Raw genomic sequence first — 25974 nt, forward strand, 5'->3', positions numbered from 1 at the left:
GGCTCCGCGCTCTGACCTGCGCTCACGTCAGCCAGGCGATGGGGCCGCGGGCCTTCCAGCCGCTTCTGCCGGTGCTCGTGCTCCTGGGCCGCTGGGCCCCGGTCAGCACGCAGACGGGGACCACTCCTGTGGTAACGACCGAGGGCCTCGACTCCACCGAGGAAGCCCCGGCCACGCTCGGAGTCTCCCTGTCGTCTCGGCCCCCTGCTACCCCTAGGGCGCCAGACCGCGCATCCGGTCCCAGGCCCACCCCGGTCACCGACGGTGGGTACCAAGTGCCAACTCCTGGCCCCCAGAATGATCCGTGAGAGGTCGCACTATATTAGGATGATAGCTAAGGTGTACTGAACACATTGTGCGCCAGGCATCGCCGAAGGTCTCTTAGGCGTTGTGTAATTCTCCCAACCACCCCGAGCGTTAGCTGCGAGTACCCCTTTCTATAAAGCAGGCAACCGAAGCTCCGAGAGCGCAGATCCGTTACTCCCAGGGGTTTTCGAACAGTAGTCATATGAATGCGAAAGGACATACGTTCGAATCGGAAGTCAGATGGGTAGGATGCCTTCTTTAACTTACTGTAGTAAAGCGATACCAGAAGTCTGGTTCACAAGTTATTCCTAGGCCACAGCCTTTAAATTTCGAAGCTCAGGCTTCCTCTGGTGTTGTTAGTCATAGGAATGTATTTGGTGAGGGTTTTTTTGATTAAGGGAATTCATATACCAGTGACCTTAGAACAATATGTGTTTCAATTGCTCCAGACCACTTAGATCAGTGGTTCTCAGTCTGTGGGTCGCTACCCCTTTGGGGGTGGGGTGGGGTGTCCAACGACCTTTCTCAGGGGTCGCCCAATTCATAACAGTAGCAAAACTGCAGCGATGAAGTAGCAACGAAAATAATTTTATGGTGGGGGATATCACCACAACACGAGGTACAAAAGGGTCAAAGAATTAGAAGGGTTGAGAACCACTGACTTAGATGCTAATCTTCCATCTCTGTGTGAGCAGCTTGTCTCTCCTGTAAATTGTGTTTCTCAGTAAAAAGTGAGTTCATACGGTCCATGAGTATTTGAGTATTTTCACTGTGATAAATGCACTACTGCAAACTGAGTAACACCTGGAACCCATAGGAAGCGTCACCAGCGACGCAGGAAGTACTCCGAAGAAGCAAGCTCAGGACATTATCAGAAAAAGCTGAAGTGCTTGATCTGTAGCATAGATAGAGGTCTGTATTTAAAGATAAAGGAGACCAGTTTTTAAAAAAAGGAAATTCGTAATGCCTTTGCTGCAAGAGTATGCAACAGGTATGAAAACATTGCTCTTTGGGCAGGACACCTTTGATCTCATATTGAACATGCAGCTTTTATATGGGTGCAGTATCTGATACAGATACTATACAAAGTAGATGCTAGCCGTCTGCTTATGTGATTGGTAAGGTCCACAGTTGGCTATCAGTACTTCCGGGAGGTGTTGAAAGTTCGATGTGGATTGTCAACTGTGAAGGGAGGAGGGGTTTTGTTCCAGGTTCAACTGTGTAGGGGTAATTAACATCTCAAAATAGGCTGTAAAACAAGTTACATGTAATGACTTTTATAATCTGATTTTCCATGGGTGACTTTAGGGGGTGCCCATGACTCTCTGAGATTGAGTGCAATTCTGTTGTATATACTTTTTGTCTGGAGTGAGAGTTCATGGCAAACAGAAGATTTTCAAAGGCATTTAGATCTCTAAAGATATAGGTGGATAGATTTCCTGACTAAATCCTGAGAGCCACCTCAGTAGATGTGTACAGTATATTTTGACTCTTTTTAAGAAAGTAGTATTCCTTCTGAATTTGGATAAGGCTCAGTATTAACTCAGAAAACTTAAACTTACTGCCATCGAGTTGATTCTGACTTACAGCAACCCTGTGTAGAACAGCCCTTTGGGGGTTTCAGAGACTGTAACTTTATGAGAATAGAAAGTTTCATCTTTCTCCTGTGGAGCTGCTGGTGGTTTTGAACTCCATAACCACTACGCCACCAGGGATCTCAGGATTTACTAGGAAAGTCATTATCAGATGACAATTCTCCCAATCTGCCTACATTATAAATTATGAGTGGTTTGTAAGAAAAAGTACCCCCAAAAGCCCAACAACTCATTGCCATTAAGTCAATTCCAACTCATAGCGATCCTGTATGTACTGTTAATCTTTGGGGGGAACTGACAGCCTCGTCTTTCTTCCACCCAGTGGTTAGCAGCCAAACACTTATACCAGATCACCGCCTGGGCTCCTAAGAAAGAATACGGTGAAGTATCTTTGTTCATTACTAAGGAAGTTAAATCAGTGATAAACTAAGACAGAATATGGCAGGGTATTCAGCATGTAATAGGAAAGTCCTTCCCAAAATGAAGGGCTTAAGTTCAGGGCTCTTTTTCCATTACATTTATACTGATCCTCTTTGTAAAAGATCACTCTGTAGACCTGCCACAGGCATGTAAGTGTTGGGCTGCTAGCCTCAAGGTCCGTGTTTCAAACCCACCCGCGGCTCCTCAGGAGACCAATGTGGCTGTTAGCGTAAAAACTTAACCCTCTCAGAAACCCCAATAAGCATCTGTACCCCATCCTACAGGGCCGCGGTGAGTTGGAGTGGACTCTAAGGCAGTGAGTGGTGTGTTTTACTACATGGTAGGCGTTGTGCTAAATACTTTACTTGTGATGTTTCTCATGTCTCTCTTAAACGACTCCATGATGTCACCCCTAGGTTTTCAGATAGGTGAAGTCCCTGCTTTGCGTAAGGCCGCATGACTGGGAAATACACGATCAGGAGGCTGGTTCTGAATAGAGAAAGGCGACAGTCATTTGCAGACTGGGTTGCAGCCAGTGTTGGCGGCAGGCAAGAGTGGGGGCGGTTGGTCTTGAGTCTGAGCTCTGTTCTTTAGCACCCTCTCTCAGAAGCAGGCGTGTAGATGGTAATCGGTGTGGAAGAGTAGCCGAGAGCTGCTCAGACCCTTGCAGTGCTCAGCAGATACTTGCTGGTTGATTAAGTACACTTACATCCTGGATGGAGACCCATTTTTTCCCAAGTGGAGTTATTTAACACTATTGCTTTGCCCTTAGTAGTCTTAAAGCTGCATCCAAGGGTTTTAAGTTACAGAAAAGGAGTCGAGATTGTAATCTTAGCCACATAAGTCAGGGAGCCTAAATGTTCTTATTTACATTTGCTTGCACAAGTTTGCATCATCATTTTACTAAGCACATAGAGAAGTCCTTGGCTAGAGAGAAGCATGTAAACTTAGGAGGGAAAATTTTTGTGTCTCAGACTGAGAAAGGGCTGTACTTTATGATAAAAGCCTTCCCTTCCATTCATCAACACATTTTATTTCCCCAGGCAATGTGTCTGTGCTTTGGGGGGATATTTTGAAAGCACATCTTTCTATCCATGAAATACTTAAACCCTAAAGACAAAAATGCTTGTGCGAATCCCTTGGAAGCATTAGCAACTCTTAATATTATGCTATATTTACTGAGATCCTTTTGACAAAAAAGAAGGCACGGATCAAATGACCTCTCCCTGCCCCTTAGTCCCACCCAACAGCCATCAGAGCCATGAATTCAGAGGCTCTTTGTCATGCATGCTAGTTTTTTAAAAACAATTTTTTTAGGGTTCTGTTTCAACAAAATAAATAGGGAATTAAAAATCCAGATAACCATCACTACTAATATTTAAATGTTGGTAGGTGGGATACCTGTACACATACACACCTTGCCTTAATTTGCTGTTATTGTTAGTGCCAGCAAGTGAGTTCTAACTCATAGTGACTCTATGTACCACAGAACAGAACACTGCCAGCCCTGCCCCATCCTCACAATCATCGCTAAGTGTGCGTCTGTGGTTGCAGCCACTGTGTCAGTCCACCTCCGCGAGGAACTTCCTCACTACTTTCTCAGGGATGATGTCCTCCCCGGTCTGGGGATAATGTCAAAAGTAAATGAGACCAAGTCTTGCCATGCTTGCTTCTAAAGAGCAGAACATCTGGCTGTACTTCTTCCAAGTCAGATTTGTTCATCCTTCCAGCAAAACCAAACTCTCTGCCATAGTTGATTCCAAGTCAGAGCAACCCGATAGGCCAGAGTAGAACTGCTCCCTAGGGTTCCCGAGGCTGTCGATCTGTACAAGAGCAGAAAGCCTCATTCTCCATCAGCCAGTGGACTGGACGTGTGCTTAGCAGCCCACTATGCTGCCATAGGACCACCTTTTGGCACTCCATGAGGTATTCAATAGTCTTCACTAACACCATCATTTAAAGGCATCGTTTTTCAGTCTTCCTTATTCGGTGTCCAGTTTTCATGTGGCCATCATTCAGAACACCATGGATTATGACAGGTACACCATAGTCCTAAAAGTGGCATTCTTAGCTTTTTAATGTCTAATTTACAAAAAATATTTGTAGTACTAAATCCTGAATCATTCTGACTCTTGGCCAGTAGTTTGTGAAGATGGGATCCGTTACAAGGCTACAGGTTAGGGATGGAGAGAGGGACACGTTTGAAAACCCTGTTTCCTAGGTCGACCAGTCCTCTGAATCAGACGTTCCAGAGGGGGCACTTAGAGAAAGCTGCCATTTCAAGGTCAAGTGGTCCTTAAGGTCAGGCCCAGCCACTTAGCATGCTGGGTCTGAAACCTGTCATAATTGTAAGCCCCACCTGGGGAACTTTTGTGAGCTACAGATGCCTGGGTCTTGTGATCAGCTCATCGAATCAGCATCTGTTGGTAGGACCGACAGAGAATTCCCCAAGTAAGTCAGAAGACTTGCCACTTTGGGGACCTCTCTGACTGAGGAGTGCTCAAATTGACTTAATATTCATTCACAAGTTTCAAAATCCAGTGGGGAAGATAACAGACCCTGTATGAAACCTGTTGTGGTGCATAGTGGTGGCAGAGGGCAGTCCCCACCTGCTGATGGTGATGCTGTGTCCTCCCCTGTCCCCTTACTCTAGTTGCTGCTCTGTGCGTGTGTGACTTGTCCCCAGCACAGTGTGATGTCAACTGCTGCTGTGATGCTGATTGCAGCCCCACGGATTTCAGTGTCTTCTCTGCTTGCTCAGTTCCAGTTGTCACGTAAGTTTTTGACATGTGCAGTTCTGGGACATTTACCCAAGATAGTGTTTGGGGATGGAGGCAGGAAAACCCAGGTCTTAGGACCGTGCAAACCAATGTGTAGGGGAGTATCTTTCTATGATCTGGATTCAGACAAGGGAACCCACTGCCATCGAGTCGATTCCAGCACACAGTGAGCCTATAGGACCATGTGAATCTTTATGGGAGCAGACAACCTCATCCTTCACCTGTAGAGGCTGGTGGGTTTGAATCATGGACTTTATGGTTAATTGCCCAACACTAATAATGTTCCCTAATGCTCCCCTATATAATAACCCACAATACTAGCTAGCAACACTCCTGCCAGGTGACAGTGCAGGCACCAGAGAAGAGAGTGCATGCCTTTTCTAAAGAGCATCATGAAATATCTCCAGGTTTAGAGGTTGCACTGCATTTTGACTTGATTTATAAAGTGTTTCCATCTCAGTGAATTAGTCTCATGTACAGCCTAGGGCAGAAAGTACAGTTCATTTATTTTCTTTTTTGAAAATAATTTTATCTGGGGCTTGTACAACTATCACAATCCATACATTCATCCATTGTGTCAAACACATCAATACAGTTTATTTTTATAGGTTTTTTTTTTCAATTTTACAGTTTTTAAAGGGGGTATAGTATTTGCAACAAAAAAAAATGAAATAGGTAATCAGGAAAACTCTGTGCATACTTTTCTCATCTGTGAGTGTGCCTGAAGCTCCCTGTTCACATTAAGTGGGAGCACAATTGCATGTGACATTCCTTTTCGGTGATAATGTAAAGAAATAGCCTGTTCTGAATGATCCGATCCTCGTAATTCAGATTCCAAAGTGTTCTCTGGCAGTACTCAGAGGAGGGTAATTTATTCAGGATGGGACCAATTTATTGTTGAGAGATCATTCATTTATTTTAATCTTTAGTAGATGTTAGCAATCGATACTTCCTAGGGTGAATCCTTTCTGGAAGTTTATGAAATGGGGTTTTCCCTTACTGGCCAATAGGAAATTGAGTCTACTTCTTGTAGTATCAGGATGCACGGAGAGCTAGGGGTTGTAGTCAGATTCATGCTCTGACCACTTGGATGACCTTGAATGACCATACCACCCGAGGAAATACAAGAGCCTGGGAGTGAAGCAGAAACTTCACCCCCACCCCCCCGAATCCTGTACTTCCTAAGACAGGAAAGAGGAATGGTTTTAGTAACATCATGATCAATGGGAAATAGATGGAGTTGTCAGGGATTTTCTCTTTATTTGGACCTACAGTCATCACTCTCAGAAGCGACAGACAAGAAAACAAAAGGCATAGTGCATTGGGCAAATCTCCTGCAAAAGACTTATTGAAAGTGCTCAGATGCAAAGATGTCACTCACAGGAACAAGGTGCGCCTGACCCAAGCCATGGCGTTTTCAAACTAGAGGTCAGCATCTTTTTCTGGAAAGGGCTAGATAAATAAAATTTGGCAGTCTCTGCCAACGTTACTGACCCCTGCCGTTACTGAACAAAGGCCTCTGCAGACAATAATGTAAGTAACGGCATGGCTGTGCTCCAGTAAACCTTTATAAGAGCAAAGTTTAGAAGTTAGAGGTGAGTGCTTAGTTGCCTTCATGAAAGTACATGTGTAACTTTGTATGTAGAAACTAGATGAAATGTATATGTATGGATTGTGATAAGAGTTGTGTGAGTCCCTAATAAAATGTAAAAAAAGAAAAAAAAACTACAAAATAACGATGTATAAATTACCAAGGGCACATGAGGGAGGGGGGAGCGGGGAAGGAGGGGAAATAAAAAAGAGGACCTGATGCAGAGGGCTTAAGTGGAGAGCAAATGCTTTGAGAATGATTGGGGCAAAGAATGTACGGATGTGCTTTATATAATTGATGTATGTATATGTATGGATTGTGACAAGAGTTGTATGAGCCCCTAATAAAATGTTTTAAAAAAAACAAAACACACACACACACACACACACACACACACACACACAAAGCAAAAGAACCCAGGAAAAAAAAAAGAAAAAAAATTAGATGAATAAGAATTTTATTTTAACACTACTTAAGATTTATAAAATCTTTGACTTTTCTGCATCTTCCTTAATTTTAATTAATTGAGCAATCTGATTGGGGTTTGTCAAGTCTGGTCTTAGTTCAAGACCTGCTGAAATTGCTAAGCCCAGAAATTTCCAGATCACTTCACAGTTTTTCACAATCTGTGAAGACAGCCTTATCCTAAAGACAAGTAGTTATGAACAAGCCGAAGTTCCTCAACATGTTCTTGAATGGAGTCTGTTGGAATTTACCGGGTTTATTTACATGAAATTGTGCCTCAAGCTATTTCACACTCTCCAAAAAGCTCCTTCAGATTATTTTCCAGGTTATGAACTTTTTTCCCCATAAGAGGGAAAAGTTTCAAATGCCAAACATTTCAACATTGAATAAACGCGATAAAAGTGGGCTCTGCTCTCACATCACACCTTCGAAAACCACCTGGGTGTAGCTGTTAACCCTGAGTACAGGTGTCTGGCAGATTCGACATAATCTTGCTAACACTGTGTGCCTGTGCCTGAAGGCTTTGTTGTGTTGTTCATCTCTGCTTGTAGGGGTGATGGCCAGTTTTGCAGTCAGAAAGCAGCCACCTACTCCATGAATTTTACGGCCAGCCCACCTCAGAGGATATTTAAAATTGTTAAAAGGATCAACCCATCGATTTTCTGTATTCATATTACAAATAGTAAGTATTTGGCATTGGACTATCTTGTGAAGCTCTGGGAAACTGTTGCTTTTAAAGTTACTTTCTGGCTAAGCTCTTGGCAGTGGTTCTTAGAACTTGGCGAGGGTGCATTTTCCGAGGCCATCTCATAGGCACCTGCCAGGGGCCTCAGAGCAGTGAGTCACGCACAGTGGCGGATGACCCAGCAAGCAAGGTAGGCACAGGCATGCGTACTTAGTACAGTTTTACTTCACCTGGGAAATTCACGACCGCTTAATAGCTGAAGTCAGCTCTGCTACTGGGTGCACACATCTTCCTGAAACGTGATTGTGCTTGCCTTCTGGGATCTCATATTTGATTTTAAAAGTGTTCATAGTATGTAGCCACAGATAGGAACCCAGATTTACTTACATAAATGGTGGTGGTCCTTTTTTTTTTTCTTCCCCCTCTTGGCTTAATGGTTGAGAATCAGGTTCAGCTTTGAACAGTACTTGTGGTTTTGATTTCCTTCTTCTTTTATTTTTACTAAGAATATTTGCATGCAAACAGGACTTTTATTTTTATCTGAGCATTTACCTCAAATCGGTGTCTGGGTCCAAAGTACGTGTAGGTGTGAAACATGAGCAACACCTTGAAGTCCAGAGGTCGACTCATTTATTGAACTTATTTGTTATCTTTTCATAATGTCTTTAAATGAGGGGCTTCAGAAAGTTTGTGGGGGAGGGGAGGAATGTGGAGTGGAGACCCAAAGCCCATCTGTAGGCAATTGGACATCCCCTTACAGAAGGGTTACAAGGAAGAGACGAGCCAGTCAGGGTGTAGTATAGCACCAATGAAACATACAATTTTCCTCTAGTTCTTTTTAAAAAAATACTTTTATTGGGGGCTCTTACATCTCTTATCATAATCCATACATTCATCCTGTGTGTCAAGCACATTTGCACATGTGCAGCCATCATCATTTTCAAAGCATTCTCTTCCCACTTGAGCCCCTGATATCAGCTCCGTATTTCCCCCCTCCCTCCCCCATCCACCCTCCTCACGAACCCTTGATAAGTTATAGATTATTTTTTCCCTATCTTACATCGTTCTCTGTTGCCCCTCATCTACTTTTCCATTATTTGTCCCTCTGGGAGGGGGTTCTAGGTTGATCCTTGTGAGTTTCCTTTAGTTCTTTAATGCTTCCTTCCCTTCACTATCATGACCCCAATTCTACCTTACAAATCCGGCTAGACCAGAGCATGTACACGGGTACAGATAAGAGCTGGAAACACAGGGAATCCAGGGCAGACAAACTCCTCAGGACCAATATGGAGAGTAGCCATATAAGGAGGGTAAGGGAAAGGTGGGGGGAGAAAGGGGAAATCTATCACAATGATCTACATATAACCCCCTTCCTGGAGGACGGACAGCAGAAAAGTGGGTAGAGGGAGACATTGGACAGTGTAAGAGATGAAAAAATAATAACTTATAAATTATCAAGGGTTCATGAGGGAGGGAGCGGGGGAAATGAGAAGCTGATACCAAGGGCTCAAGTAGAAAGAAAATGTTTTGAGAATGATGAGGGCAACACATGTACAAATGTGCTTGGCACAATGGATGGATGGATGGATGGATGGTGATAAGGAGTTGTACGAGCCCCCAATAAAATGATTAAAAAAAAGTTAGTGGGGAAGTTGCATTATCTTTTCATTCTATGTTTGCACAGGCCTTAGGGAACCCGTGGGTATTTCGTGATTGAGCACTTAGGTATGTGGCCTGAGAGTAGCCTGGTCAGTCGACCGTATGCTCCTGACACAGCACCAGCCCAGTGCCCACGCCCGCCGTCTCCCTTCCTTGAACCCAGCACTTTATGCCTTAGGATTTGGAAAGGGGCTATGAAGTTGAAATGGGATTCCCTCTTTCCCAGACCATGCGAGAATGCCTCTGCTTGGATGTATGGGCTAGCGGAAGAGTCAGGGCTTATGCCTCCTAGAAACCATTGATTCCACATTGTTGGAGAAGCAGGTTAGGGCTGGGATCCTCTGTATTTAAAAAGATTCAGTATGAATATATCTTTTCTCGTCAGTTTTACTGCTACTAAAGACTTTTCAAAATATTATTTAGGGAATATGTACTATACATACTGTATTTTCAGCTGATTTAAAATGCGTTTTCTCTCCCAAACCCAGATAAACCAGCACTATCTTTTATTACTCCTGAAGTGCCGGATGAAAACAATTTTGATGAACTCGTGAAAACATCTGGTGGTTTCCTTTCATTAGATGCAGAATCAGCTTCTTCTGCAACCCAAGAGGAATCTTCAAACACTTTCGCCAAGTATGAGGTGAGCCCAGAGCCTGGCTGGGCCAACTCACCGAGTCACACATAGCCTGTGCTTCCTCGGAAGTCCTTTTTTCACGGTGTTACCAGTGAGACTGGCTCCCCCAGACGCAGGGCCCATCAGGGCTTACAGTCTGGGGGCAGTGCGCCTTGCCCCGGCAGAGTTCCTCGCTCTTCTCAAGCTCAGCATATACAGCAAGTGCGTGCAGCATGTTGCTGGGAACTCGGAATGGAGTGGTTGGGCACTGGTCCCCTTCTCATAATCACATTTAGTGTTACAGTGAAGACGATGCATGCTAATTTGAACAAAGTTTTATGGACACATCTTTTAAGGAGAAAACTATAAAAGTAGTAATATAAGATCAGTCTGTAAGTCCAAAGCGGAGAGGTAGATGCTATAAAAATGGAAAGGCTTACCCAGAGACAAGGGAACAATGAGTGATCTAAAACTGATGGCGAGGAGGGCATAGGATGCCTGGTGGGGCTTAATGAAGGGCAGTGTAGCCGAGAGGAATGACTGAAACCCAAATGAAGGCCAAACATGATGATGGGGAAAAAAGGAAAGTAAAAGGAAATAGAGGAAAAACTAGGAGGCAAAGGATACTTATAGAGGTCTAAATACAGGCATGTGCGTATGTAACTATATATATATAACAATAGGGAAATAGATCTATGTACAAATATGTTAAGTATTAAGGTAGAAGACAGACATTGGGCTTCTACTCAAGTACTCCCTCAACGCAAGAACACTTTGTTCTATTAACCTGGCATTCCATGATGCACACCTTCCTGACACGATTGCTGAAAACAAGTGGGTGCATAAACAAATGTGGTGAAGAAAGCTGATGGTGCCCGGTTATCAAAAGATATAGCATTTGGGGTCTTAAAGGCATTAAGCTAAACAAGTAGCCATCTAGCTGAGAAACAACAAAGCCCACATGGAAGCAGCACTCCAGCCTGTGTGATCATGAAGTTTCGATGGGATCAGGTATCAGGCAACAAAGACCTAAAACAAAATATCATATAAATGTGAATGAAGGGGAGTGCGGAGTGGAGACCCAAAACCCATCTGTAGACAATTGGACATCCCCTTACAGAAGGGTCACAAGGAAGAGACAAGCCAGTCAGGATGCAGTATAGCACTGATGAAACATACAACTTTCCTCTAGTTCTTTAATGCTTCCTCCCCTCCATTATCATGACCTAAATTCTACCTTACAAATCTGGCTAGACCAGAGCATGTACATTGGTCCACATAGAGCTTGTAACACAGGGAATCCAGGACAGATAAACCCCTCAGGACCAATAATGAGAGTAGCGATACCTGCAGGGGAAGGGAAGGTGGAAGGAGAACCGATCACAATGATCTACATATAACTCCCTCCCAGGGAGACAGACAACAGAAAAGTGGGTGAAAGGAAACAGTGATCAGTGTAAGACAAGAAAAAGAAAAAAATTATAAATTATCAAGGGTTCATGAGGGAGGGAGGGTGGGCGGGTGAAAGAGTGGGGAAATGAGCTGATACCAAGGGCTCAAGTAGAAAGAAATTATTTTGAAAATGATATGTACAAATGTGCTTGACATGATGGATGATGTATGGATTGTGCTAAGAGCTGTAAGAGCCCTCAGTAGAATGATTTTTAAAAATGGAAAGGCTCTCCTGCCCTATTTATAGCCACATTGCAAACCACTGCTGACAGATGGGTTTGTGCTGTTCCCAAATTTTAAATATGCTGTTAAAAAATGTACCTTAGAATCACATAGAAGATGTCTCGCCCTTGATGACTGACCAACCTACAGGTTGGTGTTTTGAGCCCACCCAGTGGTGCTGCGGCCCTAACGATTACAGTCCCGAGACCCACAGAGCAGTCAGAGTACACAACACGCAGGGTCCCCATCGATTGATCGACTCCATGGCAAGGCATTTGGCTTGGATGTGCTAGGAGCTGTATAGCTGTGGGTTTTGAATTGCCCACATTGTTGTAAGGAGTTCCTAGGTGTTGCAAATGGTTTGTGCTGTCGGCTGTAACTGAAATGTTGGAAGGTCAAGTTTTCCTAGAGGTACTTTGGAAGAAAGGCCTGGTAACCGACTTCAGAAAAATCAGCCATTAGAAAACACTCAGCTCGGAGTACAGATCTCGTGTGACACACACAGGGTCACCATGAGTGCAGGTTAACCTGAGGGCAGGTGGTGTATTTTCATCCCGTCCCCAGTCCCTTCACTGCAGTTTGGGGAGGCAAACACTTAAGGTAGCTTCTTGAGTATCTTGGTAGAGGAATTACACACACCCCTCACATATCCTATACAAAGCAGGGGCTTGTGGGATGTACACTCCCTGGTGCATGGACTCATCTCTGTGCCCCTGGTGTCTACAAGACTGCATGCGCATAGTGGGGACACTGTCACCGCCCCTGGTTCTTCTGTTCACAGTATGGCGTGCCTCTGCAGACTCCGGATTCCTTCCTGAGATTTCCCTCTCCCCTTACGTCCTCTCTGTGCGCCGACGAGAACCCTGCAGGTAGGAGAAGGGGCGCTCCAACTTCTCTCTGTCAGCTGAGTTAGCTGTTAGCTTCAGCTTAGTGGCTGTCATTTTGTAAGCTGCATGACCGAAATAGACTCAAAGGATGCCCAGGCCTGTTTTCCACCCTCGGGGGAATCTCTTCTGCCACTTGCAGTCTCTGCTTAAGTCCTGCTAGTGATGGGAAGCTCACTACCTGGAAGGGGCCCCCTGCCAGTCCTTGGAAAGGTCTCCCTCAGCAGAACTAAAGTTCAGCAGTATGTTGAAGTGTGTGAAGTGCCGCCTGTGAGCTGGGTCTGGTGCTCGTGTGGATGTGGGGTTTCCATTTAACCCTCCCCATGAGGAAGGATGATGGCCACCATTTTTTGGTGTTGTTTGGATGAGAAGCCTGAGGTGGTCAGTGTTTGCTCAGGCTCTTTCAGGCAGCAGTGGAGTGGGGACAGGTTCTAGGAAGTCTGCTGACAGCCCCTGCTCCACTGCCTCGCCTCCAGGGGCATCCCAGGGACCCCAGAGCAGCTCCTTCAGAAGGGGAGGCAGATGGCAGGTGCTCCCCTTCTGAAGCAAGCCTCACAGGGAAGAAGCAGTGGGTGACAGCATGTGACTTCATGAAGATGCCATTTGATACAAGAAGAAAACCTGTACCTGGTTGGGAAACTCCTCAGAGGAACAGGGTAAAAGGGAACCAAACTGATCCCGATTTCTTCTCTCGGGCCAGTAAGTCCAACACAGTGAGGCTGAGGGCACCGCAGCTCATGCTCCCCCACGCAGCTGGTGAAGCCAGCGCCGCCTCCCTGAAGGGCCCTGAACAGCATCTTGCCAGCTGCTCTCCGAGAAGTTGATCCTATGGAAACTCTGCCCACGGACCCAAGAGTAGAGTGTGGCACTGCTCTGATCCAGAGAACACGCACGAGGGACAGAGGGAGGGAAACCACTTCAGTGTCCATTCGTCAGGACTTGGTTGAATAAGTGATGGCTCATCTGTAATGGGCAACTGATTGTCCCTAAAACAGGCGGAGTAAGTTCTCCATGTCCTGAGACAGGCCGATCGTCGAGAGACATTGCTCAGTGCAAATGAGGGTGAAAGAGGCTATCGCTTGTGCCTCCATGCCCACAAGGGAAAGAAAGAAAAGACACACACATACACAGACACACACATGTGCATGCGCGCACTTTTATAGGTAAAAGCATCTCCAGAGGCTATGTAAACAACTTTATGCTGGTTGCCTCTGGGGAGAATTGGAACCCTAAGAATGTATTACCTATAAAGCTCCTATTTTAAATACATTGCATATCTGCACTGTCACTTATTTGTTGACCTTAAACCTGGATTACAACATGGATGGAATGTCAAGACGTGTCTCTGTTTGTATTGTTTTTTTCCTTGGGAACACTCTGACGGCCAGCGTTTCTGGTGAACCGAGCTGTGAAGTGCACCAGAGACATAGATTTGGAACAGTGTGAAGAAATCGAAGCCTTGCGCATGGCTTCTTATAGCACCCCTGAAATTCTGAGGGTAAGAATTATTTTGAAGTATCTTGAGGGTCAGAATTATTTTGGCTCTGTCAGTATAGCTGCTGCTCTTTGTACCCCGTGAAAATAGGTCAAGTGTAGAGTAGTTTCAAAAGACAATTATGCCTCAGGCTTAAATTATTCCACTTCTCTGATATCAGTGCTTATTGAGGTTGTCATTAAAATGTTTTGTTTCTTCCCCTTTATATTTGACTTTGATTTATGTTTATGGAGGTCTATAATACTTTTTTGATATTAAAAAATCTTAGTTAAAAAAATCTTAGTAAATATCCAAAAGCTTAAGGGATTAAAGAAATATTTTAATGCTTGTGACAAAAATAATCATATTAGCAGCAAAAAGATCTCCCTCTCTTATACACCAGAATAGAACAGCTACACACTGCTGTAGATGAAGGAAGCAGCCAGGACAGGAGGGGACCACTGGGGCCACAAAGGACCCTGTCACCCCCCTCCCCCAAGCTATCATGATCCTAATTCTACTCTACAAATCTGGCTAGACCAGAGGATGTACACTGGTACAGATAGGAACTGGAGACACAGGGAATCCAGGGCGGATGATCCCTTTAGGACCAGTGGTGAGAGTGGTGATACCGGGAGGGTGGAACGAAGGTGGGGTGGAAAGGGGGAACCGATTATAAGGATCTATATATAACCTCCTCCCTGGGGGATGGACAACAGAAAAGTGGGTGAGGGGAGACGTTGGACGGTGCAAGATGTGTCAAAATAATTTATAAATTATCAAGGGTTCATGTGGGGAGCGGGGAGGGAGGGGAAAAATGAGGAGCTGATGCCAGGGGCTCAAGTGGAAAGCAAATGTTTTGAGAATGATGAGGGAAATAAGTGTACAAATGTGCTTGACACCATGGATGTATATATGGATTATGATAAGAGTTGTATGAACCCCCAATAAAATGATTTAAATTTTTAAAAAAGAAAAGACAGTGGGAATGCTTATCTTTGTTGTACCTAAAATCTGTTTCTTTTTGTCTAGGTGCCAAATTCAAGAACAAAGGTAAGACTACTTCTTAATAGAAAAGAAGATGGTTTATAATGTGAGGGGCTTCAAAGAGTTCATGGAGAAAAATGGAATGACAAGATAATGGGGTTTTTCAAACTTTTGGAAGTCCCTTCATCCACTGTCTTTATTTCTGAGCCCTTTTAAATGAGTGATTAGAAGGGGACCTGACTACTAGTAATAAAACTATGTGCCAAAACCCCAGCAAAGACAAAGCGAGGGGAACTCCTTGGTCGACAGCCCCTTTGGAAATACATTTCAGAGTGTCAGGCTCCCCCAGTAGTTGCCACTTACACATTTTCATGTTTGGATGACGTAAGTACTTGACACCAGGTGTGACTAACTTCTACATGTTCAGGTGTTTTGGTTTCATGACAGGAAAGCTGGGTAGTTCCCAGAATGCTGTTGGTCCGGTGTAGAGATGCAAATGTTTTTTCAGAGAATATACAAATTTGGGTTGAGTGTCCTTTCCACAGAGCCTCAGGGATTGATCTGAGGGCAGCTTCTAACCATAGTCTGTTGCCAACTTCTCCCCCAGAGGTCTGTGAGTCTATGGTCAGAAGCCAAACTCTCTGATTGTGGCTCTTTCAGATCACTTTTCCAGGGTCTGTGTCCTATGCTGCTGTGACTACAGTCCCCATGGATACCTGAGGTCCAAGAAATAAAATTTAGCTTTAATTGCAGGCTCGCCACACAGACCCAAAGGCCCAGCTATTTTTAGAGACTCGAGTCATTTAAAGGATTTCTCATTGCTTTGTCACTCTCCTGGCAACAGCCAAGAAAGAAAATGTCCTCGAATAGCATATGGCTAACCTAGGCTTCTTAATTCTGTTTAAACAGTTTACCTTTCTTATCTATTCTTGCCCATGCCCCCACCACCCAGAGGGGTGTGTGTTTGTGTGTAATCAAGTAGGTATGGAAGCAATGTATAAATTGGGTCACATATACAGTCTGGGGGGGCTTACAGGCATATCCTGGGCTGTATGTGGTATGTACATGTGTATATACTTGAGGGCTTCAAAAAGTTCATGGAAATATTCCATTACCCTTAAATTCCCTTTTCCAGGAACTTTTTGAGATCTCCTTATTGGGTGAGTAGACATAACCAGTCATTTGGTTTTTTGTTTTGTTTTCTTTTCCACAGATGATGTTTATTAGAGAAGTTAATGGGTTATGAGTTAGGTGAGAAATACTGAGGACACAATTGTAACGTCAGGACAGTCTATTCTCTGCCTGCTTGCAGGTTGACCTCTGGCAATGTTCCAAAGCTCCTTCAGCAGGCTTGTTTTCAAACAAGCAAACACCTAAGTGAGGTGACAGCTAAATCCACCTGGAAAAAGCACACCAACCTGTGTGATCTAAGGATTATAAATAATATAATCCAAATCTAAAGGAGGGAATGGCATGAGAATTTAAACTGTGAACACCTAGTTTGCAGAAGGTTCTAGATGACAGTGAAGCCCCAAACTCACTTACAGAGTCCACACATGGATTTGACCTCCAGTAAGACCCCTCCCATCATAGTTTAGGGGTGTAAGCCATTGTTAGACAAAAAAGATTGTAATTCAATATGGCCGACCTAGTCAGAATGTAATATCTTACTATTTGATCTCTCTTTAGACCCATTTTAAAGCAGTTTCAATGTTTTTAAAGACGTGAAGGGGAAATACACGTGGATGAGGCCCCTGGTGAGCCCTCTGACCTTGGACCAGGGAGGTGGAAGGCCTTGCTAGCATGCAGCGTGCCTTGGAAGGTGGATTGTTGCAGATGCAGCTAGGTTAGTCAGTTCTTTTTTGGAAGTGAGAGTATATCTGTGCATTTGATGGTTGGATGGGGTTTTATGTGTGGTGTCTTTTTCTTTTCTTCAGCTCAAATTCATGTACTATAAAATTGACCATTTTAAGGTGTACGACTCATTGGATTTAATTCGCCGTGTTGTGCAGCCATCACCACCACCTCATCCCGGCTCGTTTTTCATCACTCCTTTTGGGACATTTCATAGAAATGTAGTCATACAGTATCTGGCCCCACCCACTCAGCCCCATTTTTTTTTTCTGGGTTCATCCAGGTTGTAGCATCTTCCAGTGCTTTGTTCCTTTTCCTGGCTGAACAGCAGCTCATTTTCTGCCTCGACCCCATAGTATTCATCCCTTCCTCGGCTGATGCGCCTTTGGTCCCTTTCCCCCTAAGGCTCTCATGAGTGCCACTGTGAGCATCCATGCCCGAGTTCCGGTGGAATCCATGTTTTCACAGATGACTGGTTTTAAATTTGGGTTATAGTCTTTTTTTTTTTTTTTTCGCCGCCGCCGCCCTGGGTTGTAGTCTTACAAAGTGCTCTCAGACAGGCATGTGTATGTAGTGTGGCACACAAATACACACATCTTGGCACATGTGGAGCCACTGGGTGCCCGTTGTTCTCCCTCCACCCCCCCCCCCCATCCCCTCACTCAGCTCTCAGGTAGAGTCTCATGACCCAGGTGTTCTTTTCTTTGCAGGTCCCTGTCACGGTTCAGTCCATCGTGGTCCAGTCTCTAAACCACACGCTCAGCCAGCTGGAAGACACTCACATTTCTTTGCAGCCCGCTTTTCTCAGTGCTGGGAATTTTAACATCTGCACCAATGCCGTTCTTCAGGTAGGTCCCCAGGTTGGCTTTGAAGCATGACACCTTCTGAAGGGGGCTCTGGCCATGCTGCTATGTTATCTCATCAACGTGGATTTCTTCAATGGTCTTGGGAATAATCGTGTGATTCTACCACCCCCACCAAATCGAATGACTTGCAAGAATATGTCAAGATGTTGTTTTAGTTTTAATGTGTTCATTGCAGAAAGGCTAACCATACGCTGCCTGGGCCAGCTCCTTTGGAACTTAGAAAACAGGGTCTCAGAGGCCAAATGCCCCTTGCCTGTCAGCGGAGCTGGGTACCACCTCTCTCGAGCCAACTGGACGAGAGAGAAAAACTTGAAACAAGTGGAACAATGAGGAAGGAAGGATTTCATCTCCCTAGTGGGTCTTATAGATGCTATTAATATAGCCACTGAAATGGAATGGACATGGGGGTCTTGGGGGTCTCCTTTTGCATTTAGGTCAAATACAGCCTGACATACACCAATGCTGGTGAAGTAACAGAAGCTGGACTCTCTCTTGTCCTGGGAACGGTTAGCAGTGGAGCTGTTCCGATCCAGCAAACATTTGAAATTCATTTTATCCAGGTAAGTGTAGTCAATATTGGACCAAGATTGCATTGTAAAGTTACAAAGAAATTAACTTCTTAGAAAAACAGTCTCGTTTAAGAAGTATCACAACATCCTTCTCTTTTCCTGAGCCGAGCTCAGGTAGCACGCGGATGAAACCCAGGAGTGCCCTCGCACCCTGTCCTGCTTGGGAACCACTCCCATCTCAGCAGCGCATTCCCTTACAGCGGGGTGAACTCCCACGCCCGTTGGTGTATTTATAACTCTGAATGGGGGTGGGGGGAGACTGTCTTTTATTGATGGCAATTCCAGATTTTATGATGAAAAGCATTTCATGTCTCCCCTGCCATTTTTGCATTATCTTTCAGCAAAACACAAGGCCGGTTCCTCTCAGTGGAAACCCTGGTTATGTCGTGGGGCTCCCGTTAGTGGCCGGCTTTCAACCTCAGAAAGGGTATCCTTTTGGGTTATGTCGAGGGGCTGGCGTGCACAGGCAGGATCCCCGCTTCTCTATCGTGCAGAGGTCCCTGCGGGCTGCTGGTGGGATGGAGAGCCAGGGCCGAGCCAGCTTTTCTTCTGGGGGGAAGGAGGGGTGGTTGGCTACACATCAATGGAGCTGAGGGGGCTGAGGATGTTGGGGTGAAATGAAATGCCAAGGTTTTAAAGTGAAATTCTTAAGGCAAAAAGTTAATAGACTCCTGGGAGTTTTTAATTTCACATTTAAACAGAGACACTTAGCAAGGCATAGTGATTTTTTGAAAATTTGGGATTACTTTGGAAGGGCCAGGTCTGAGGGTTTTTCGCCTTGAGGACCTACTGTTCAAAGAAAACAGCTCCAGCACGGCTGTTTCCTCCTCTGAGAAGTCACTGTCACAATCCCAGGGCCCAGAGAGGGGATACGTGGGCTCCCTCATGTCTCATGTCACTCTCCACTCTCACAAAGCAGTCCTTTTTACCATTTTCAGCTGCTTGTGATACTGGTAGTTAGCCCTTAACTTCCTGTGAATGTCTGGGATTATTCAGACAACAGATAGATACGGACAATTCACCATTCTTCATAGCACCACTGAGCAAGACTGCTTAGCACTGGAGGGGATCCGAACACCAGTGCTATTTGGTTATGATATGCAATCTGGCTGTCAGCTGCGGTAAGGGAGCAACTTGTTTCTGTGTGAATGTGTTTGTGTTGATCTGAAAATGAGGCATTCCCACCCACTGTCTTACGAAGCCTCTGTGGTGGCTGATGAGCCCACATGAAAGCCAGAATGTAACTTCCCATCCCAATTAATAAATAGTAGCAGTCGTAGCAACACCACATAATGATGCAGCTTTTCACTTTCTAATTTTAACAATAAACCATTTGTCAATATTCCAAGGAGAACGATGACTACCATTTTTCCTCGCTATCAGAATAGAAATCTCTATACTTTGTATGTCTCTTTTGTAAGGCCCCCTAGCACTTGAGAGCACAGCAAAAACATCTCACACATCCCCTCCACGCCTGTCCTAGAGTTGTGTTAAAATACACAGCTCGGGAAAACCAGCGACAGGAAGCCAGGATACCAGCTGTGCGCTCAGTTGATCTTTTCTCTTGTTGTCAAACATATGCATAATATACAAGGGCAAATAGCTCCACATGACTTGTTATAAAAACAAATGAGGGGCCCCACTCTCATTTCCCACCCTAGAAGAAGCTAGTTTCAATGTCTGTAGTTGCTTGGAGAATACATTGGCTCTTAGATCCAGAAATGACCTTATATAGTGCTGCTTCTTGAGTTTTGTATCTCAGAATCCTTTGTGGACTTCCCAGCCCCAAGCCAGCACACTTCCCTTGTCCACATCCCCAAGTGGTTTTACATCATGGTTTTGCTTAGACCAGCATTATTCCTTCCGATCTCTTTAGACCCACTCGTCTCAGTGTCAGTGCTATGGCATATAATCCCACAAGATTTCAGGAGTGGGAGGCCTAGGACCTAGTATGTTTTGGAAGTAGCAAATTCACGTTGAAATGTGAATCCTCACTGCTGTCGGGCTTCTCAGAGCCTTACCTCTGGCCCGCAGGAGGGAGGTGGGCTGGGACACGTTTCCCCAGACTCTGACCCCGGGCGGGACCCTCACACAGAGCCTCTCTGTAACACAGTATGGGAAACACTATTTGACCTTACCTCCCTGGCCAACTGTGTGGATTCTGCAAAGTTAGAGACACCATAGCTCCTGTCCAATGACACCGTCTTTTGAGAATGAGGGAAGGAAACTGGCGAGAACCGCATGCACTCGGGCCTTAGAAAATGGCAGTACAGCAGCTTAGCGTTAACCTGTCTTCCCTCCCCCAGGCTGACCAGTGCTGTCCCATGTCGACTCACAGCACAGAAGGTAAAGAGCCTGCTCAAAGGCCAGGGCTTCCCCGATTATGTAGCTCCTTTTGGTAATTCCCGGGCCCAGGATGTGCTGGACTGGGTGCCCGTCCACGTCCTCAGCCATTTGTCCAGCATGAAGGTAAGGACCCCCGGAAGACATCTTCCCCACTTCCAGACTCCTCATCTTTGGTTGGGGAGCGAGAGGCTGCTGGGGAAGGTGGGATATTGCTGTGGATGCCTTGAATGGGCTCTGGGTGGAAGCCCGAACTTTGTTATTGGATTGGCCTGGGTCCTGAATACTGACCTGGTCTCTTGGTAGCCGTCTTTTCTTGGTCTGAGCTATGGGGGTGATGGTCACAGTGCTAAGCTTGCTGAGAGGTGTCCGCTCTCAGTGGGAACACCCCTCCTTGTCATGGGTGGGGATGATCTGCAGGAGTCTTCTATGCAGCCCCATCATTCAGACAAGACACACCTGAGGGCTGGTTCCCGGAGGTGGAGAGTCCTCTCCTCTCCGAGCCATCCCAGCTTCCTGCAGCCCACACGTGAGAGCTTTCAATTCAGAAGGTCCTAGGAGAGTTTAATGGAAGTTGACATCCTACAAATAGGTTCCTGTTCCCACGTGAGGCTCCTGCCCACCTCTGTCTTTTGTCTCTGCAGTCAGCGTGTGGGCCGGCCCTCCTCACTGAGGCGTGTTCTCCCTCAAATCTCTAATTGCCCAGCTTTTCCTTACACGGTTTCTTCAGGCCTCTCATTATCCGCTTAGTGTATTTATAGCTTGGGGACAATGGGGGTGAGGATGAGCTCACGGCTAGGCTGCCCTCCCCTCTGAGTCCCCAGCAGAGACTGGTGATTACTCAGGCCCTGCTGTTCAGCTGCCAAGCCCTGGCTCTGCTCTGCCACCTCAGTGCCCCAGGCAAATGGTGCCAGGCCCCTGGGGGCAGCGAATACAGGTTGAGAGGAGAGGCCAGGGCACTCAAGGCCTGCAGCAGCCTGGGTACGAGCCTTCCAGGAAACCCAGGGAGAAGCAGGCAGGAGACCAGCTGCTAAGTGCAATCGATAGTTGCTGCCTGTTGCTTCACCTCCAGAGTTTCTCAGCGTGCAGTTTCCTGAAAGGCAGTTCCAGACTCAGGCTTCCTTCCATCAACGTCTTTTGGACCAGTACCAAATTGAGCTGGCCTGATTGCTTTTCATGCCTTCACGAGATGGACTTTGAAAGAAACTTATTTTGGAAAAATATCACCCGCACACCAGAACCATGTACACATTACCCATCATGCAGCTACCACACTTCACCAGCTGATGTGTTTGAAGGGCCAGACCAAGGTCGGGGAAGCCCCACGCACATGGTTTCCCCTGGGGTGGACCAGAGCTCTCCAAGGTCTGTGGCCTCTGGCTCCTGCCACTGCAGACTTGACCCAGGCAGCAAGACTGTGGTCCATCTGCACTCCTTGCTAGCTGCTGCTCCCACTCAGAGCGACCCTACGTCTCCTCTTCGTGGTCCAGTTGAAGACTTAGTAGTATCTTTGAGAAAGTATACGCAGCCTGTATACCTAAATGCGACATCATAATTGCCAGCTGAGTACATTAGATCATTGAGAAGAAGCACTTGAATTTCCTCCAAGTGGTCTTTCATGTGACGTGAGGTGGGATCCAGGGTAGTTTCAGCCTGTTCAGCCTGTTTATAAGGCCACCCCTTCCCACTGCCAGGTGTACTTATGTCTCAGAGGTAGAGGGAGCCCGGCCGGAGTTGGCCGTGTTGAAGTTACAGCCATTCAGGCCCAGGATGGCCCCCAGTTGGGTCTGGGGATTCTTGAAACTCCCAGGCTGTGGGTGTTGAAGTACTTTGGGAGCACTGAGTACTCCCTGCACTTTTTTTCCCTTAGTGTTTTTTTTTAAATCATTTTATTGGGGGCTCCTACAATTCTTATCACAATCCAGACATCCATCCGTTGTGTCAAGCACATTTGTACATTTGTTGCCATCATCCTCAAAACATCTGCTTTCTATGTGAGCCCTTAATATCAGCTCATTTTCCCCTCCCTCTTGAACCCTTGATAATGTATAAATGATTATTTTGCCATATCTTACACTGTCTGACATCTCCCTTCACCCACTTTTCTGTTGTCGGTCCCTCTGCACTTTCGTAGGCACGTTTTATCTGGCTTTGAGTCTGTTCACTCCTCTCTTGTTCAGAACACTCTAACACAGTGGTTCTCAACCTGGGGGTCACGACCCCTTTGGAGGTCACATGGCCCTTTCACAGGCATTGCCTGATTCATAACAGTAGCAAAATTACAGTTATGAAGTAGCAAGTGAAAAAATGTTTTATTTTTTATTGCAAGTGAAATAATTTTATGGTTGGGAGTCACAACATGAGGAACTATATTAAAGGGTCACGGCATTAGGTTGAGAACCACTGCTCTAACATGTGAAACATTTTATAATTAAAACTTTTTATTATTTTTTTAAATTAAAATTCTTGAACCAAAAAAAAAAAAATTCTTGAACCACAGGTGCAATCGGATTTGAAGCTGGATCATGTCCAGACTGACTTAATGGTGTTTGCTTTTTCAGGATTCGTGCCAGGTTCCGGTGGCATTGGTGATAGAAGTGAAGTGGACTAAATATGGGTCGTTGGTGAACCCACAGGCTAAAATCGTCAATGTGACGGCGCACCTCCTTTTCTCCTCGTTTCCTGAGGTAGGCCTGGATGTAGTTCACAAGTATCGGCTAAGAGCGGGTCTTCGTGCACTTCCACCAGGGTGTCCCGTGGTCAGGGCCAGCCAGTGCAGCCCTTCAGCCTCATCTGTACATATGGGTGAAATAGGTCCCGGATGCAGGTGGCTCTGAGCAAGTGACTCTGCACCTAGAGGCCTGTATCATAGGTTTTGATGAGGACATGAAGCTTGTATTAGATGATGCAGAAGGGAGTCATTTGTAAACTCAAGAAGTCACCTGGGTCGGATCATGCCAAGGGAGACTGACTCACAACACGTGTTCAAGTAGACATGAGTGGCGAAGTGAGAAGTTGAGGGAAATGACTCCCCTCCTTCACCCTTTTCAGTCCTCCTCTGTTATGAAGAGAGCTCTAAAATTTGTGTTCAGATGATTTCGGTTTGCCTGCTGTTGTTGCTGGCCATGGTGCTGTGGAGTCAGTGACCCAATGTGCAAGGGCAGGAAGCCCTGCTTGGCCCTGCACCATCCTCCCCTGGTGCCTGTGTGTGAGCCTGTTGGTTGCGGCCACTGTGTCAGTCTATCTTGTTGCAAGCTTTTCCCTTTTCAACTGATCCTCTCCTTTACCAAGCATGATATTGTTGTTATGGAATTACCACATCTTGATAAAGGCTATGGGGCTGTTCCTACAGATTGACTTTTAAATGTTAAAGAATAGCTTCTGGGACAGGTCAAACTAAAACTCATACTTGATATGTGGAATTGTTTTTTTTGGGTAAAAGTTTAGTACTAAAAAATAAACCATCTGAATTCTTTATATCCTACTTATTCAATCTTGTTCCTATTTGACCTTTAAATTTCTTAGAAAAGTGACTTGTGACCTGCATTAGCAACGTGGGTAAAAATTGTAACTTCATCCAATTCAGTGGCTGGGTAGCCCTCCACCGTGACTGGTAGTGGCCGAGTAGGAAGGACACCAAGTAGGGTCCCATCTCTGCTGGCGTCACTCTGTAGGCAGGGCGTGGCTCACTCTTCACTTGATTACAGGCCGACATAGGAAGTGAAAAGACTCTTCTCATCTCCACTGGGGTCACATTTGTGGACGTGTCTGCACCTGCAGAGGCGGGCTTCCGAGCGCGGCCAACCATCAATGCCAGGCTGCCCTTCAACTTCTTCTTCCCATTTGTGTGACGTGCGTCATTCAAGGATGCTGCATGGTGCGGCGGTGAGGACGTTTCCTTGAGTACAGCAGGCATGTGGACAGAGGGCCCTTACGACTGCCAAGCTGCTACCACCCCCTCCACTCTACGCTCCTGACTTTGGGGGTGGGAGGGATTTTAACAGCTTGGTTAGAGTGGAGACTGGGGAAGACGCCTGGTCTTGACCATCAGCAGCCTTGTCGTTGAAAGCGGACATGGAATAGCCTCGGGGAGGCAAGGAGAGCAGAGCGACAGGTAGCGCAGGGGTCCGGGTGTGTCCTCCCACCACCCCAGTGTGTGTTCTTTTAGCAGTATGAGTGGTCTTTCACCTTTCTGGGCCCCCTTAATATAACTACCAGAATAGCAGGCTCTCATCTCACATGGTACAGTGGGGGAGCACAGAACCTCATGGGGGGCTCTTCCCCCCTTGTATTTCATGGTAATTATACAGTGCAGCCTGGCTCTAATTGCCGGGGCTGAGCCTGGGTTGGGATTTCCTGGTGGTGGGTGTGATGGGAAGAGCAGCTCGAGCGGTGGGAGCTGGAAAGAATCACGGAGGAGGCCGGGCGGGTGGGGAGTGGGCTTATTTTGTACATTAATTGTACAGTAACGGAGAACTGTGTTGTCAGGTGGCGGGAGGAGGCAGGGCCAGCTAGAAGCTGGGGATGCAGCTGTGTGGGGTGGAGGGACCTGCATCCCTAGAGCAGCCTACTGGGGGCTGGGGGCCAGGGTAACTGTGTGGAAATGAAAACAGACCTTTGCTTGGTCTTTCAGCATGCTGGTGTGGAAGGTGTACCGGCTCTAGAAAGAAGGCTGGATGAGAGATTTCTGATACACGCGAGTCACTGACTGACACCTTGTTACCTCCAAGCCAGTCAAGTGTTCCCCCACAGGAAAATCAGTCCAGGATACATTTATTGTACAGGGAAGGGTGGGGGGCAGGCGGGAGCACTGGGCTATAGGATACACTGTACGGTGATGACTGGATCTGTGGGACACTCACTGTAGGCCACACCTAGGACCAAGAAATACAGACTTCACACGGAACCAAAGCTGGCTTAGAAAGGGTCAGAAGCACAGAACCAAACCTCTCCCAGCTGGCCCAGGAAAGGCTGCCATCCTTCGGGGCCCAGTCCAGGCTCAGGCCGGTTCTCTTTGGGGTGGAGTTGGGGAGCACTTAGTTCACCTCACCAAGGAGGCCATGCTGTCTCAATAGCTTGGTTAGCCTCTCGATCTCTTGCTCCTATTGGTACAAAAGCAGATAAACATCAGCGTTCACTCCCGCTCTGGCTGAGCCTTACCAGCACTGATAGTCATCCTCTGAGCACGGGCCATAAAGTGGGTGAA

At 46.1% G+C, this 25974-nt stretch overlaps 2 protein-coding genes across 4 annotated transcripts in view; one reads left to right on the forward strand and one right to left on the reverse strand.

Annotated features, from left to right (window-relative positions):
- On the forward strand, window positions 1-25903 carry TCTN1 (tectonic family member 1). 2 transcript variants are annotated; one of them, XM_075534939.1, is made up of 15 exons: window positions 1-264; window positions 4975-5095; window positions 7709-7839; window positions 9990-10144; window positions 12573-12660; window positions 14064-14173; window positions 15182-15202; window positions 17701-17838; window positions 18291-18416; window positions 18767-18852; window positions 19406-19546; window positions 20732-20894; window positions 23330-23455; window positions 24476-24653; window positions 25402-25903. In XM_075534939.1, the coding sequence occupies exons 1-14, from the start codon at window positions 39-41 to the stop codon at window positions 24617-24619; spliced, it is 1776 nt and encodes a 591-aa protein (XP_075391054.1). In that variant the 5' UTR covers window positions 1-38; the 3' UTR covers window positions 24620-24653; window positions 25402-25903. The 2 variants fall into 2 exon arrangements, with proteins under 2 accessions (XP_075391054.1, XP_075391052.1); XM_075534937.1 differs by having other exon boundaries at window positions 24476-25903.
- The window catches only part of HVCN1 (hydrogen voltage gated channel 1), a 29735-nt gene continuing 29286 nt past the window's right edge, over window positions 25526-25974 (reverse strand). For both annotated transcript variants that reach the window (XM_075534940.1, XM_075534941.1), the window contains exon 8: window positions 25526-25870. In XM_075534940.1, coding sequence (XP_075391055.1) covers window positions 25805-25870 — 66 coding nt within the window. In that variant the 3' untranslated portion in view covers window positions 25526-25804. The remainder of the gene's footprint in view (window positions 25871-25974) is intronic.

The sequence above is a fragment of the Tenrec ecaudatus genome, chromosome 16, assembly GCF_050624435.1.
Source record: "Tenrec ecaudatus isolate mTenEca1 chromosome 16, mTenEca1.hap1, whole genome shotgun sequence".
NCBI classification, from domain to species: Eukaryota; Metazoa; Chordata; class Mammalia; order Afrosoricida; family Tenrecidae; genus Tenrec; species Tenrec ecaudatus.